Here is a 17,082-nt window from a genome sequence, read left to right on the forward strand (position 1 = left end):
TATTTGAAGTATAAATAGCAGCTTGGGCTTCCCTGGTGGCTCAGTGGTAAAGACTCCGCCTGCAATGCAGGAGATATGGGTTCGATCTCTGAGTCAGGAAGATCCCCTTGAGGAGGAAATGGCAACCCACTCCAGTATTCTTGCCTGGGAAGTCCCATGGACAGAGGAGCCTGGCAGGCTACAGTCCATGGGATTGCAAAGAGCTGGATGTGATTTATCAACTAAACAACAGCAACAACAACACGTAGCAGTTTAGACCTAGAAGTTCAGTCTGGGATTGCTGTTACAGGAACATGCAAACGAGTGGTGTTAATTGAAATAAAATGCTGATGTGAAAACTCTGTAGTCTGAGTTAGAGTGTATTAAATCTCTGGAAAATAATAGATGTATATAGAACTAATATTTTATGTAATACAAATATGTATTTATGTTATATATTAAATGTCGCATATATAAATTAGGTAATACATATAATATAATACACACATGCACATGTATGCTAGAAGCATCTTGGCAGTACAAAAGATGAGAGATGTATGGAGAAAACATGAAGAGTATTCTTGTATTAGAAAATAGTTATTTGAGTTTAATGTCCTGGCCTGAATTCTATCCAGAGTAGAGAGTTTAGGGGGAAGAATTCAAAATTAATCACCTAATTAACATATTTAAAGACCAAAAGTTACTTAACATTTCAGATATGAAGACTCTTCCCCGCTTTGGTTAGTTCAGTCACTCTGTTGTGTCTGACTCTTTGCAAGGTCGCAAAGGCTCCTTTGCACAAAGGCTGCTTTGCGCAAAGGCTCCTGTAGCCTGCCAGGCTCCTCTGTCCGTGGAATTCTCCAGGTAAGAATACTGTAGTGGGTTGCCATTTCCTCCTCCAGGGAATCTTCCCGACCCAGTTATTGAACCCACGACTCCTACATTGCAGGCGGATTCCTTACCACAGAGCCACCAGGGAGGCCCCAAAGATGCAAAATAGGCCAAATGTATCTGGCTGATGGGCTTACCCAGCTCAGGGTAGAACTGAGACACTGTTTCAGAAACTCTGATCAGGTTCTGCCTGGCTTCTGACCCTTGTCTGTTTGTGTCCTCATCTATGAAGAGTGGACTTCTATGTCACCCAGCTAAAACTGACAGCCACAGACTCCAATCATATTGCTGATTAATTGGAAGGAAAGAACCTGGGAACAAAATGGTTCCGTTGGGATATATTTTTTCAGTGTCATAACCAGAAATCTTTTCTGACGTATTGCCATGTTCTTGACCTATTTCTGGCATTGGGACCTCTGGCCCTCATTAGATTTCATTTGGGCAATTGCCTCTAGTTTCTGCATGTTTTCTATTTGTCTCACTCTTGGAGTCAGATATTATGAAAATATTGACATTTTAAATATGTACTGGTTTACATATAATAAGTTTATCTGTAAATACTATAGGAGTAGAGAGGAAATTGATAGAAATATCATGTATACTTTATTATACCAAGGGTGAAAATTGAAGATGGAGTTGGTCTGTGAAGTTGCCATTAAGGAAGAGCTATGTTAATGCATGGTTTCATTTAAAATAGGTGCAATGACTCACTGTGTTTGTGTATTACATTTAAATTGAGATTGACTTCAGTGTACTTAAAAAGAATTTTGAATCACTGTTACAAACCTGTAATAAGTCATTACTTATTCTGATGTACATGATATCAATAAAGTTTCATCATTTACTCTAGAAAATGTTCCTGAGAAAAAGTTTAATATTAATAAAGTGATTAACTTATTTTCACAGTGAGCGGGCTTAGACAGCTACTCTATTATCATATTTGTTGCACTCTAGGTACTAATATTTGTTGGAGGTTGTGTTTCAAATTGTTATTAATGATGCTCACTGATTTATGCCAAATTATTCATCTTTGGTCTTACTGAAGTAGTAAAGTATTTTCTTCCCTTTTCTTTTCCCCTGGAAAATTTATGTAGAAAAGCATCAAAGCAAATTAAGTTGCCATAAGGTAAGAAAACAGTCTTTCATGCTGTTTGGTCATTGCAGTGAAGTCACATGCAAGAAAATTGAAGTTGTGGTCTCGGCATAGCTTTTATTACCAAAGAAAATGAGCAGAATTCAAGGTTTTTATGTTGTCATGGTCAACACACAGAGCAGTCCATGGGGAAAATTATTTTTGTAGAATTGCATGACTTTGACATTTCCACTGAAAAAGAACAGAAAGGAGGGCATTTATGGCTTGCATTTACTTTACTGAATTCTCAGTAAGCAGTTGACTGATTGATTGGTTAGTTGGTGGAAACTTTATGCAATGACTATTCCTTTAAAGTACATTGCTAAGAAATTGATCTGGTCATTTTTATGGCTCAGATTGTGTCTCCAGTTAACATCAGGACGTGGACTGCATCTCATTTCCTATAAAATAAAGTGGAAGTTATTCTTTACCCCAAAAAAGTACTGTATTGAATTACTATGCCATTTGTATTTGTGGTTTGACACCCTTATGTAGTAACAAACAGAGGAAAGATATGCTGAAAATATAGAGTGTCAACTATTGGTATCAAAGCCACATAGGTAATAATATAATAATGTCAGGTCTCAAAACAGGAATTTTGAGTTGCCTGACTTCAGCCTAGAATTGTGTATTAATCATGCCTTTATGTGTTTGGTATATCCATTTTCTCAAAGGTACTCTTTAGCTAATGCCACTTGCTTAAAATAAAAGTAAAATTGTGTTAAGGAATTGATGTGTTTGAAGTAATATAAATCCTCAGATTATAGCATTTAAGTTCAAGTGTAGGTCTGAAATAGTCCAGGGAGTTTCATCCATGTGTCACGAATTGTTTAGGGAGTTTTATTTATGTGTAATAAATCTGTTAACTAAGATCTGTTTCTGTTGACTAAGAACTCCTTGTACTGGTTGTTTGCAAAAGTCTTTTCCTGAACAAAATACAGAACAGACATAAATATTGTAGTAACTGGGTTAGCCCTCGGTTTACCCCATCTATGGAAACCTATCCTTAATAAAGAACTCCTTTAGCAGCTTTACTGGGCAACCGCAATGCTAAACTTGAGGAAAGTCACTAAAAGTTGCATGTGTCTTTATAGACCTTCTACAGTAAGGCTGCTATGTTTAATTTTAGACTACATATTTGTGCTTATTACGCATACTTCTGCTTTGTTCTTAACTAATGTGAAATGTCAGATGTTTAAGAATCACATAAAAGAAAATTTAATAGATTAGCCTTTTTCGGATAGCCAGCAGTGGTGAGAACCCCTTAGCGTTGGATGAATTAAAAAAGAATAGCATTTTAGTTATACTTCGAAGCTTCCAAAGTGACAAACAGGTTTTCTATGCTATAGAAAAATATTATACTAAACTACTACAACCAGTAGCTGTTTAGCATGTTTTTTTGAACATTTAATGTATGCCCAGTGCTCTGCAAAGGACTTTAAAGGAAATTCTGTATTTAATCCTGTCAGCATCCATATGAGGTAGGTTCTTCTTTTTAACATTACTATTATTATTCTCATTTTTCACATAAAGACACAGAACTTAGAAAACTTAAGGAATTATCTCATGGTCATATAACCGATGAATAAGAACCCATTTATAGACAGGAATTAGAATTTTTAAAATAAATGTTTTTTGGAATATCATTTGAAAATTTAAAAAAAATATATTGGTTAGCGACTAAATTACAATGAGCTGGACAATTTAGAACAGGTGTCTTTATGGGTTTCACCCATGTCTTCTCGGGCCTGGGTTCAGCTTGTGTGGTAAAAGCAAACAAAACCCTTCCCGAACCCCTTCCTTATGGAATGGCCCCTTCTGTCTGCTGGTGACCTTCTCTTCATGGCTTCCTGTGCTCAGCATGGGTTCGGGGGCTCTGCTGCTATGAGGCCTCTTGGCCTTAGACAGTTCAGCTTGAGGTGTCTGTCTCTGCCCCTCACTGGAGCTGCCCCAGTGGTGCAGTGTCCTGATGAGATCGTAGCGAATCACACCACTCTAACGAACACCATGTTGAGATGGTGAGAGAACAACCATCCCTGCCAGTGGAGACCAGAGCTCACGGGGAGAGCATTTATTCCCTGGCTGCTTCCCTGCAGGACTCTGGCTTGGAAGTGCCTGGGTACTTCTCCCTGTGGCCCTCACTCTTGCTTCTCTGTGTCCTCTCCCGCAGCTGTGCCTTTTGCCTGGGTCTGTAATCGGCTCCCTCCTGGGCTAGGGGTGATAAGAGCTTCTGTTGTTCAGCCCTGGGAGCTTCACTGCCTGGCGTTTTTTCTTGCAACTCTACTCTTGCTTTGTTATCAACTCTTTCTTGATAGTCTCTCTTTTTAATTTTATATTGGAGCATACTTGATTCAGGCTCCCCAAGTGGTGCTGATGATAAAGAACCCACATGCCAATGCAGGAGATGTCAAAGGGTTTGATTCCTGGGTTGGCAAGATCCCCTGGAGGAGAGCATGGCAACCCACTCCAGTATTTTTGCCTGGAGAATTCCACAGACAGAGAAGCCTGGCGGGCTCCAATCCATGGGGTCACCAAGAGTAGGACGTGACTGGAGCGACTGAGCACACACACACGCATAGTTGATTCACAGTGTTGTGTTAGTTTCATGTGAAAAGCAAAGTGATTTAGTTACACACATTCCTACCTCTAGTTCTTTTTCAGATCCTTTTCCCATACAGGTCATTACAGAGTGTGTGCATGCTAAGTTGATTCAGTCATGTCTGACTCTTTGCGACCCTATGGACTATAGCCTACCGGGTTACTCTGTCCATGGGATTCTCCAGGCAGGAATACTGGCGTGGGCTGCCATACCCTTCTCTAGAGGATCTTCCCAACCCAGGGATCAAACTCAAGTTTCTTTTGTCTCCTGCATGGGCAAGCGTTTTTTTTTTTTTTTTTTACTAGTGCCACCTGGGAAGCCCTATTATAGAGTAGTGAGTATTAATGGAATTCCCTGTGGTCCTTGTTGATTATCTATTTTGGTTAGTTAGTCTCTGATAGTGTCTTCGCTTATTCCTTTGACTCTGTCATCCATCTGTTTTCTCCCAGTGCCCTGACCGATAGAGTCATTTCCTGGTTACGACTTTAGCTTGTACATATATCAATTGTTCTGTTTAAATTTGCTGTACATGAAAGTTCTGAGGCTATCTTGCAAGCTAAGGAGTAAGACTTGTAAACGCCCTCCTGCAGGAAGAACAGTGAATACATTCATAAATACTTATCTACACTTCTAATCTCAAAACCAATTGTTAATTGTTAATTAAGGGCTTTTATCTTGGCTAGAAGTTTTAAAGTAAGAAATTACTGGCTAAATTTAGCTTCCTAATATGAAATGCAAGACAATATTTAAACACTTGTGAAATATAATTACACTTTCACTATCACTTGCCTATTCATTATTAGCCACAGGGTAAAACATTAAATCAAACACAATGTAAATTTGGCAGCTAATCTTTGCTAGTACAAGTGTTTTCCAGTGTTTAGTCTTTGCCTATGATGTATGTAATTACATGCCACATAGAAGTGAAAGAATAAATAACCAAATAAAATCTTTTGAATACATTAAAATGCTCATTGTTCTCCAACTGCACATTAGCTTAACACCATCCCCTCCCCAAACTAGTTCATTGCTACAACAGATATTTATTGCATACTTGTATCAGTCTTATGGTCTGTGATGTGGGAAGTTCAAAAGATTCCTGGAGAATGACATCCTGTATTCTAGAAGTCTCCTTGACAGTGTCACAAGCCCATTAATCATTGGTTGGTAGGAAGTAAAATGAAACCCCAAGTTTAATCTTCCTTTATAGAAAATAACACAAAAGTCAGCAGGTACTTAGGACCCAGCCAACCAGATATTAGAATGTACGAAAGAGCAGTCTTCATGCTTCTCTAACAAATTGTTCCTTTTTGCTCTAAGTGAGCAGTCAAGTTATGGCTTCAGGACCCTTACAGATAAGCCAAGAATAGTCAATAGATAAGAGCACATATGATACTTCACATCTGTATCTGCTACCCATTGAGAACTCAAAGTGTGGGGTAGCAAAACCTGAAAATTGGACACTGAGCCCTCAGTATTTAATTACTTTCTGAAAATAAGCACGTTAATGAACTACAAGGCCATTTAGAAGACTAAATAGCACCTCATCTCCCAAATTCCTTCCAAACCCAGATGCTGGTTTTGACATTGTTGGTAGGAGACTTCTAGGCTCCTCTGTGTGTTTGAGGGTCAAGGGATAAGGGGAAGGGAATATTCAAATAAGTGAATTGAACTGGTCTATTGAGAAGACCTTGACAGATATGCCCAATAAGGTTTGGAGTTTCCCTGGTGGCTCAGATGGTAAAGAATTTGCCTGCGGTGCGGGAAGCCCAGGTTTGATCCCTGGGTCAAGAAGATCCCCTGGAGAAGGGAATGGCTACCCACTCCGGTATTCTTGCCTGGAAAATTCCATGGACAGAGGAGCCTGGTGGGCCACAGTCCATGGGGGTCATAAAGAGTCAGACATGAAGCCACTTAGCATACATGCCATAACATTATAGGTTACAGTGACTACCGACAAATTTTTGACTCTGTTAAACAAGAACTTAGGATACTTAAAGCTTCCACACATATTTATTAAAGCTTGATAAAATATAGTTGCAGTTTTAAAAGATATTGATGGAACTTATTTTTAATTTTTAGCTGTAATCAAGGGAAATGAAATAATTTTAGGTGTCGGGGGAGGTCTAATTAGAGTTGTGGGGATTTTTGTTTGATTTTTGTTTTAGAAGTGTTCAAAGTAACCTCCAAACCTGGAATGATATAATGGAATGTCTGATATATATATATATCACAAAAGGTAAAATTTACTTTAGTCAATATTCAATTTGATTACTCAATCACAGTTTCAGGGGCTGATTTGGAAATTTGACATATTCTTGGCAGTTCCTACATTGGATTGCTTCAACTACATGTTTAGGCTTCTCCACTTGAACTAAGATGACATGAAATCATGTATTCTTTTGACGTATTTGCTGACTACTTCTTCAAACCATTGAGCTCCTACCTTGGTGAAACACTTGATATGTTTAGGTTTTTCAAAGTCACCTCTGCTTGGACTTCAAACTTGTGCTGTGCTTCCTGGTAGCAAAGGTAAAAGGGAAAGTGAAGGTGTTAGTCACTTGGTCGTGTCCAGCTCTTTGCAACCTGGACTGTAGCCCGCCAGGCTTCTATGCCCATGGAATTCTCTAGGCAAGAATACTGGAGTGGGTTGCCATTTCCTTCTTTGGGGGACAACTTCCTGACCTAGGGATCAAACCCAGGCCTCCTACTTTGCAGCCAGATTCTTTACCATCTGAGCCACCTGGGAAGCCCAAGGGGACCCTGTAGCAGCATGGGCCAGGAATTGAACCCTGGCCTCCTGCATAGCAGGCGAGAATTCTACCACTGAACCATCCATGTCTATTTAGTTGCGGGGGTTGGGGGGGCGGGGGTAAGAACACCTATTTTCTTACTGCAAAGGTAAAGGACTGTATTAATGCTTAAACTCTCTTGTAGTTGTGATGCTCAGGGAAAGAAATTACCTTAATGGCTCTTCATTTGTCACCTCCAGAAACAAGCAATTTGAATATTTCCTTTATTATGATATATCAGAACTTCATTAATAAGGAACTCTTACAAACAGGCTATCATTTTTTGAGAAAGATCACACTGTGCTAAATAATGAGATATGGGAATACATTGAACAGCTTGACTTCTGCTGACTTTTACTTAAGAGCATGAAGTATTTTAAATTAGACTGTGTTAGTATTGATGAAACATGCACGAGGGGCGAAATGATTTAAAGGCTTTATTCTATTTGGGGAGCTAGATAAATTGTATAATTTAAAAATAAAGCTCTGCGACCTGGCAGTAAGGAAACAACAACTTTTAATATGCTGTTGGAGAAAGTGAAATTGGGGCAACCTTTTTAGAAGGCAATTGAGTAATGTTGATCAAATTTACAATGCATTTACCCATTGACCCAACAATTACACATATAGATTTGAATTCATCCCTAGATAAACTTGTAAAAGTACACCAGATTAGATGTTAAGAGTGTTCATTATGGTATTTTTGAAATAGCAGAAAAAAAAAACATTACAAAAATAATCTAAATACACAGCAATAAGGGAATGGTTAAATTAAATATACTCATTAAATGGAACACCCCAAACCATTAAGAAGTATGGGGTAATTCTGTATATGCTGATATGGATATACAGAATTACCTTCTATCAATATGTGTTCATAAATAAGTCATCATTGTTGGTTTTTACTTTTATACACTTAAAAAACTCACTAAATAATATTCTTGGAGAAGGAAATGGCAACCCACTCCAGTATTCTTGTCTGGAAAATCCCATGGACAGAGGAGAGGAGCCTGGTGGGCTATATAATTCATGAGGTCTCGAAAAGTCGGACACGACTGAGCGACTAAGCACAAATAATATTCTACAAAATAATGAAACACTTCTTGAGGTTATCAAGGTCAAGAAGCATGACAAACTCTGCTTTTGAAGGACTGCACTGTCAGGAAGTCAACTCAAGTTGTCTATGTAGTATTCTCATCACAAACAGAAGTCAGTTCCTACACCACCATTCCCTGAATCAAGAGTCCATCTCTTAGCGGTACAGAAGATAGACCCTCCTGGGGAGGGAGAGGGAGACATTATATCTACTTCCCCTCCTGAGCAAGAAAATTTAAATGTTATAACAATTGTTTTACTAGTATATGGTAAGAGAACATACCACTAAGCAAAGGCCTGTCTAAACATGCCTTCATGCTTGATGGATCTAACCTTGATTCAAAATGGAGAAAAAATTTGCTGCCTGTTTCCCTTGGACCCAGGAGGTTAACACAGCAAGACTATTTTGGAAGCCACTCCAAAAGGAAACAATAAAATGACTGTCTTTTGCTCTTTTGAATCTTTCCAGAATTGCGACTTCTGGTGAGCCCTTCTGTGTGTCTGAATCAGAGCATACAATTAAAGCTGAGGACTTCAAGTCACCTTTTAAAAACCCTGAAGTCACAGATGTGGAAACCAGGGGACTGGAGACGTGAACAGCTGTAAGCTAATCATTTTGAATAGTTACACCAGGCATGCATTTTAGAAGATAGGCAATAAAATAAAAAGCACTAGACACATCTAGGGGTTTTACATGTTTGAAATTTAGGTTCTGTTACATAAATTTTCAACTATCTCTAATAAAGAATGCCACTGTCTATTTTCTTCTAGACTAATTCAAACCTCTCTTGCCATAGAATAAACATTCGGGTAAAAAGGACTCTTATCTAGAAAGTTACATTAATGGAAATTGAATTTAAAAGCTTGACAGTGTGAAACTATAAAATTTTAACTTCCATTTTATATTCAAATAACACACCTTAGTCTTTGAGTATGGCTGAATGATTTTTTTCTAGTTATTTTTTTAGGGCTCTAAGAAAACAACTGTAGGGTACCAAGTTTCTTAAGTTGCTTCCAGGGAAATGATTTTGTCATGTAGATAAATTACAGTGAAAAACTAAGAGATTTTAATTATCTTATCCAAGGCGCAAAACAGTTTGCCTCATGTCATTTTATAATTTTTAGGTAGTATTTGAAGAATCATATGCATTTCTGCTTATGTAGACTTCAAAAGATGAAATAACACTCTCTTTTCATCGACCGAACTTAGATAATTGAAATACAGAAATAGGCTGCATTAGAGAAAATAGCTATACATTTTGGTTGGAGAAGGAAATGGCAACCCACTCCAGTATTCTTGCCTGGAGAATTCCATGGACAGAGGAGCCTGGTGGGCTACAGTCCGTCGGGTCACAAAGAGTCAGACACGACTGATTGATTCACACACACACACATACGCACACACACACATACATTTTGGTACCATTTATGGTGGATGTGGGCTTCCATGGTGACTCAGACGGTAAACAATCTGCCTGTAATGCGGGAGTCGCAGGTTCGATCTCCTGGTCAGATAGATCCCCTAGAGAAGGCAACTGCAACTCACTGCAGTGTTCTTGCCTGGAGAATTGCATGGACAGAAGAGCCTGGCAGGCTATAGTCCATAGAGTCGAATTGCAAATAGTAGGACACGACTGAGAGACTAACACACATACACACATGATGAAAGTCTATTTGCTTCATCACAAAATATTCAACCAGTGGTGGGTTTTTTTCCCTTTTTTAGACTGAAGTGTTTCCTGAAACTTCATCCCTTAAATTAACCCTTAATGATCATGTGGTGTAGATTATTGCGGGCATGAATGCTCAGACGCTTCAGTCATGCCCAAATCTTTGCAACCTCATGGACTGTAGCCCACCAGGCTCCTCTGCCCATGGGGATTCTCCAGGCAAGAATAGTGGAGTGGGTTGCCATGCCCTTCTTCAGGGGATCTTCCCAACCCAAGGATCGAACCGGCGTCTCTTGTCTTCTACATTAGCAGGCAGGTTCTTTACCACTAGCGCCACCTGTGGATTATGAAAGTGAAAAGTGAAAGTTTAGTCGCTCAGTCGTGTCCGACTCTTTGCCGACTCTACAGACTCCATGGACTGTAGCCTACTAGACTCCTCCGTCCATGAGATTTTCCAGGCAAGAGTACTAGAGTGGGTTGCCATTTCCTTCTCCAGAGGATCTTCCCAACCCAGGGATCGAACCTGGGTCTCCCACATTGTACGCAGACACTTAACCCTCTGAGCTACCAGAAGTAGAACCTGAGTAGTGGGGAAAGTATTTTGGCATACTTTTCATGATCTGTCCACTACTGAGAAACAATATCTTGTAGAGGAAAAGATAGAGCTAAGATAGATAAAGGCAGAACAAGAAGATTCCAGGGGTTTCCTAAACTCTTATATGTACCTCTTTTGTTGAGATGGTACCAGATGTGACTAATGTTAACATTTTTTTAGATCTTTAAACTTTATCTTTGGTATTATTTTAGCCTTTATTTAGGGAAGCCCATACACTGAAGGCTGGGGCCCAAGGAGTGAAAGATGGGGTGTACAAAGTGCTGAGGTAATTTACAAATTACATACTCACTCCAAATTATGGAGCTTTAATTTTGTTTTGTATTTTTTAGGAATCAAACCACAGCCCTTGCTCCACAAGAAACACTCTTGAGAGCCAAAGATTTATCTGTAATTCTTAAAGCATACGTACTGGTGACATCCTTAACTCCTCTGCGTGCATTCATTCATTCGACTGGCATGGTTTGGAATCCACCAAAGAAAAAACGCTTCACTGTCAAGGTAAAATTTCCACTGAAGCAGTTATCTCCCACAAAGTATACTGAAGATAAGTAAAGTGAGTTGGGCTGCCTTTTTTTGACCTTTATGATTATCAATTCCCATGGAACAAAGATTGTATCATTTTATTGCTGCAAGCAGAGATTTTCATTTAATAAGTGTAGTTCAAAAATCACCTAGAAACAGCTTCACTCGAGATCACAAAGGCTACATCTTTTTTTTTTTTTCTCAATTTATCATTTTAGCTAGTTCTTTGACCCATTATAAAGCTAGTTTTCAGCTATGGTCTGTTTTTCTTGAGTTGACTTTCTACTTAAGAAAAATCTAGTCAGTGCAACAAAGGAAAATATAGTTTTGCCCTTATGCTTTTTGCTTTATTTTTGGGAAGCATAGTGCCTATTTCATTTTGTCATTCAATATGGAATATTTGTTGAGTAAAAAACACCTCTCTCAAGGATGCCTGACATAGTGAGCCCTGATATAAAGCATGATGAGAAAGTTTGCAGGGAAGAATTTAATAATAACCTCCAAAAAGTTTAGTTTTAAGAGGTAATTCAGCTTAGCTCAGTCAAAAATTAAGCCTAATAAGAGTATATTTGATAAATTTTAAGGAGTTTCTGATTTTACAAAATTAATTGTCCAAATCACAGGTAAGAGGAAATACATACATGCTTACTTTCAGTTTCCTCCCACTTCCTCTTATCTGTTTTCTAAACAATTACTTCTATAAAATCAAACAAAATGCCTTCAAAGAACAAATACCACACAATCCCACTTACAGAAGGAATCTAAACTAGTCAAACTCACAGGAGCAAAGAACAGAATGGTGGTTACCAGGGGCTGGAGAGGTGTTAGTCTAAGGGTATAAAATTTCATTTATGCTAAATAAGTCCTAGAGATCTATATACTTACAGTATAGTACCTATAGTTAATAACACTGAGATTTGCTAAGAGGATAGATTTTAAGTGTTCTTATCACTAAACAAATAGGTAGGATGGAAGGAAACTTTTGGAGGGGATAGATATGTTTATAACTTGATTGCAGTGATGGATTCATGGGTGTATACGTATCTCTAAACTCATCATCTTGTATACATTAAATATGTACAGATTTTTGTATTCTAATCAGAATAAAATGGTTTAATAAAAAGAGAAGGCACAAGTGCCTCTTATAATTTCAAGAGATTTAAAAGTGGCTATAATTGATACTTTTCAGAAGTTATTTTACATAAACTACACTTTAAGTTTTGGAAAATCTTCCAACAGTGAAAGATTTTTAAAAGGCACATTTAAATATTGTCAATGAAAAAACAGATAAGCATGATAAAAGATGAAAGGGTTACATCACTTAGTAAAATAGATAACTGATATTGTAAGGAAATGGTGTTGATGACTTAGATCTTAAGGGTAGTTAAATTTAAGGACAATAATCAGTATATCAGTATATATGATTTTTAATTAATCATGAAAAACTGGAATCTAATCTGGTTTGTCTTTTGTGTTATCTCCTACAAGTCTTCACAGTGGCCATTTATATTCCCTAAGAAGCTTTAATTAATTATTCTCCAGTTGCCCTTTACTGTTAAATTGAATTGTATGAAATTGCTGACAATTGTGACCTACAAAAAATTACAATTTCCTATGATTCAACCAAGTAATTGGAACTTGGATATAGAGAGATACAAGAATCATATTCCTCAACTCATGTCACGTTCATGTATTTGGAAAATGTTTGTTGAGCAGAGATCAGAATCCCTGTCCTTGTAGAACTTGCAGCATCCGTGTGTGCAGTCTTCTTGTTTTATCTATTCTATTTATTACATTTTACTCCCAGTTCCCACTTAATTCTCCTTCCCCTCAAGTGTGAGTCACTCAGTCGTGACCCACTCTTTATGACCCCATGGACTGTAGCTCACCCAGATCCTCTGTCCTTGGAATTCTCCAGCAAAGAATACTGGAGTGGGTTGCCATGCCCTTCAGGGGATCTTCCTGACCCAGGGATAAAACCTGGGTTTCCCTCATCGCAGGCAGATTCTTTACCGTCTGAGCCCAGAAGCCCCTCAAAGACCATCATTATAATGACTTAATGTGTATCTTTTTGTGCATATTTTTGTAAAATAAGCTTCTTTATTTTGTTATACATGTCAGTATTTTTAGTATATAAATTGTATTATATTAGATAATTTTTTTCTAACCTTTTTTTTTTAATGAAGCACTGCAAACTTTGAGGAAGAAACCATACACATTGCCATGTATACATCTTCTGTGTTACTTTTCACTGATTTATGGTATGGCTAATGTGTATTGCATTGTATTTTACCTATCCACAGCTCCAGTGATAGACATCCTGATTGCTTCAACTCTTGGCTGAAGCAAACAATACTTCAAATGTACAAATCCTTCTGTTTGACTCTTTATGAACCTGCATATCATTTTCTGAAGAATACATACCCAGAGCTGGAATTGCTGGGTCATAAGATAGGGTTTCATTTGATAGAATTAAATAATACCAGTTTGCCCTTCAGAATGCATATATCCATTTCCATGCCGCAACAATTAGGCCAATATTTGACCTTTTCCAGCTGCATCAAGTAAAAAGTGGGAACTCATTCTTGCAAATAGCTTAATTTGTCATCTATTAACTTTATTATAGTGTTCTGTTTTGATTAGAAATCTTCAGCTGATTAATCAAATTAATTTTTTCCTTATGGTTCCTCTTCAGAAATTTGGTCTCAGAAATCATTTCTTTTCTCTTAAGTCACAAAGATGTACTTCTCCATTTTTTCCATTACCTTTATAATTTTTTCTGGACATATAAATATTTAATTCAATTAGAGTTCCACCTCTGATGCAGTTTTTTCTCTATATAATTGGTTCTCATGAGCAAAAAACTTATTATTCTCTGTGAACCTGATATCACATGTACTGTATAAGATTCCACCTGTATACGGGGATGCCTCTGGGATTTCTGTTCTGTTTCAGTTGGCCCACTTGTTTTTATTATTTTGGCAATATAAATACTTATTCATGGCTGACAGGGGAGGCTCATTTTTTTTTACTTTTTCTTTTCAAGATTAAGTTAACTATATGGTAGACATTTATTTCCTTATAAACATTTTAGAATATCAAGTATACTTTTAAAATCCTACTGAAATTTCAGTGTATAATAACATTGAATTTATAGTTTAATTTTTGAAGAATTGATTTCATAATATTAAGTCTCTCTGTTATTCAGGTCATTTTATTTGTCCTTTGTTAGAGTTTATTATTTTTTCCCCCACAGAGATCTTATATAGTCTTGCTTAAGTTTACTTCGAGATTCCCTAAAGTATTTTTTGATATTGGTTTTTAAATTATATTTTCCAGTTGGTTAATATTAGGATAGTGCATACATGCTAGGTTGCTTCAGTCGTGATTGACTCTTTGTAACCCTATGGACTGAAGCCTGCCAGGCTCCTCTGTCCACGGGATTCTCCAGGCAAGAACACTAGAGTGGGTTGCCATTTCCTTCTCCTGGGGGGTCTTCCTGACCCAGGGATCAAACCCGCGAGTCTTTTGTCTCCAGCACTGGCAAGTGGCTTCTTTACCACTAGTGCCACCTGGGAAGCCCGTTATTAGGATTGCAGGCGTTGCTGGCGAATTCTTTCCCATCTGAGCCACAAGGGAAGCCCATTATTAGGATAGAGAAATTCTGCTTTTAGAGTTGAACTTCTGTTTGATAAACTTGTTTCAGTAAGTTCACTATCCATATCATTGGTTTTACTAGATATTTTATCTGCAAATAAAGCCATGTTAATCTCTTTTCCCTTTAATTCTTAGCTATCTTTTCTTCTTCCTTTTTTTTTTCTTTTTCTTTTTCTTAACTAATGTTGTCCAGGATAGCCAATACTATCATTAAAAGTAGAATTCATTGTGTTGTTGAGTTCAACATCATTTAAGATGGACATATCTCAGGTTTCTCCGTTAAGTAAAATGCTTACAGTAGGTTTTTTGTATTTAACCTTTACAATCTCTGCCAAAGCAAGGAGAATAGTACAGTTAACTGCAGTGGGTCTATCATTACATTTCAGTTAATCATGGTTATCCTCATGTTCATCTGGTGTATTTTGTTGCTAGATTTTCTTTTGATTACAGACTCCCTGCATAAATGAGATAAAACCTACTTGATTATTCTGGACTATTTTCAATACTCTGTTGGATTTATTTACAATTTTTATACCTATGTTCATAAATGATGTGGACTTATATTTTCTTATGTTTCTCATACGGTTTTTATAATTTACATTATTTGTGGCTTCATAAAATTAAGCTGGATAACGTTCACTCTTTTTCAGTTTTTTAGATCAGCTTATATAAGAGAGGAATTAGACTGCCCTCAAGAATTTGGTACGTCTCTTGAAAAAATAAGATTCGAAGGGTTTTTTAAAAACAGCACTGACATTTCAATTTATTGAAAACATTTTGGTTGATTCTAAGTTCTCAATTTCTTCATGTACAGTTTGGTATTTTGGGGGAAGGTTTACTAATTTCATCAAATTTTTTAATTCCTTAGTGTATAATAGATTATAATGTTTTTATTTTTATATCTGTTGTGTTTGCAGCTATTTCATCTTTTTCAGTTTATCCTTTGTAGATAAGCATGATGCATTTTCTTCTTATTTTCCTATTAAAATTATCAGAAGTTTTTCTGCTGGTTGGTTAAATCTTTTTAAAGAAACAAGTTTTTACTTTGTTGATTTTTTTCATCATTTTGATGTTGCTGTTCCCAGTTTCACAGATTTATGCTGTTATTTGCATCATTTCTTGGCGTCTAGTATTTTGTTTGCTCTATTGTTCCTTTTTAGTTTCTCATTGGAATGTTTGCCTCCTTGATGCTTAACATTTTTGTTTCCTAGCAAAAATGGCTAAAGCTATGCATTCCTTTTATGTCCTGCTTTAGTAATGTCTCATAAATTTCGAATTATCTAATTCTAAATACTTTTTAATATTCTTTATGATTGCCTTGTTTAGCTCAAGGTAATTGATAACATATTCAATTTATAAAGAAAGGATTCTTTTTCGGCTATCCTTTTGTTATGAATTCCTGATTTACTACATTATTATCAGAGGACAAATCCTGTATGCTACTGGTATCTTGGAATTTATCCAGGCTTTCTTTTATTGACTAATAATCTTTATGTTAAGAAAAGAATCTTCCATGAGTGCTTAGAAACAAAAACTCTACATGGCTATAGAATTCTATATATATTTAAAGGCTCACTTATTGATCATATTTTGCAGATACTTGATTTCTTCCTGTTTGATCTAATAGTTGCTAAGTGGAATGTGTTAAGATCGCTGACTAAAATCGTTGGTCTGTTTCTCCCTGTCATCCTGGTAGTTGAATATTTTGCAATCCTGTTGTTTGTTACCTATTTATGACGCCTACAACTTCTTTTTCCACAGTTCCTCTTTGTGCACGCGCGCTCACTCGCTCAGTCGTGTCCAACTCTTTGCCACCCTGTGGACTGTAGCCTGCCAGGCTCATCCGTCCATGAATTTTTCAAGCAAGAATACTGGAGAGGGTTGCCATTTACTACTCTAGGGGGTCTTCCCGACCCAAGGATCAAATCCATGTCTTTTGAGACTCCTGTATTGGCAGACAGTTTCTTTACTGTTGCGCCACCTGGGAAGCCCATAGTTCCTTTAGCCAGTATATTTAGCTTTCTTTTGTCTTAGGATACAACTGCTTAAATTCTATTTTAGTCTATGTTAAGACTTTTGTGAATTTTCTTTTGGTTTATATTTTTGTTTTTGCATATGTTTTTCAAAAT

At 37.1% G+C, this 17,082-nt stretch overlaps 1 protein-coding gene across 5 annotated transcripts in view; it reads left to right on the forward strand.

Moving 5' to 3' along the window:
• CPED1 (cadherin like and PC-esterase domain containing 1) overlaps positions 1 to 17,082 on the forward strand; it is a 324,109-nt gene that overhangs the window by 107,290 nt on the left and 199,737 nt on the right. For all 5 annotated transcript variants that reach the window (XR_008718075.1, XM_055590783.1, XM_055590782.1 and 2 more), the window contains 2 exons: positions 8,958 to 9,090; positions 11,104 to 11,272. Coding sequence is in view for 4 of the 5 variants with exons in the window: in XM_055590783.1 (XP_055446758.1) it covers positions 8,958 to 9,090; positions 11,104 to 11,272 (302 nt within the window). In the remaining variant the exon portion in view is untranslated. The remainder of the gene's footprint in view (positions 1 to 8,957; positions 9,091 to 11,103; positions 11,273 to 17,082) is intronic.

The sequence above is a fragment of the Bubalus kerabau genome, chromosome 8, assembly GCF_029407905.1.
Source record: "Bubalus kerabau isolate K-KA32 ecotype Philippines breed swamp buffalo chromosome 8, PCC_UOA_SB_1v2, whole genome shotgun sequence".
Lineage (NCBI taxonomy): Eukaryota > Metazoa > Chordata > Mammalia > Artiodactyla > Bovidae > Bubalus > Bubalus kerabau.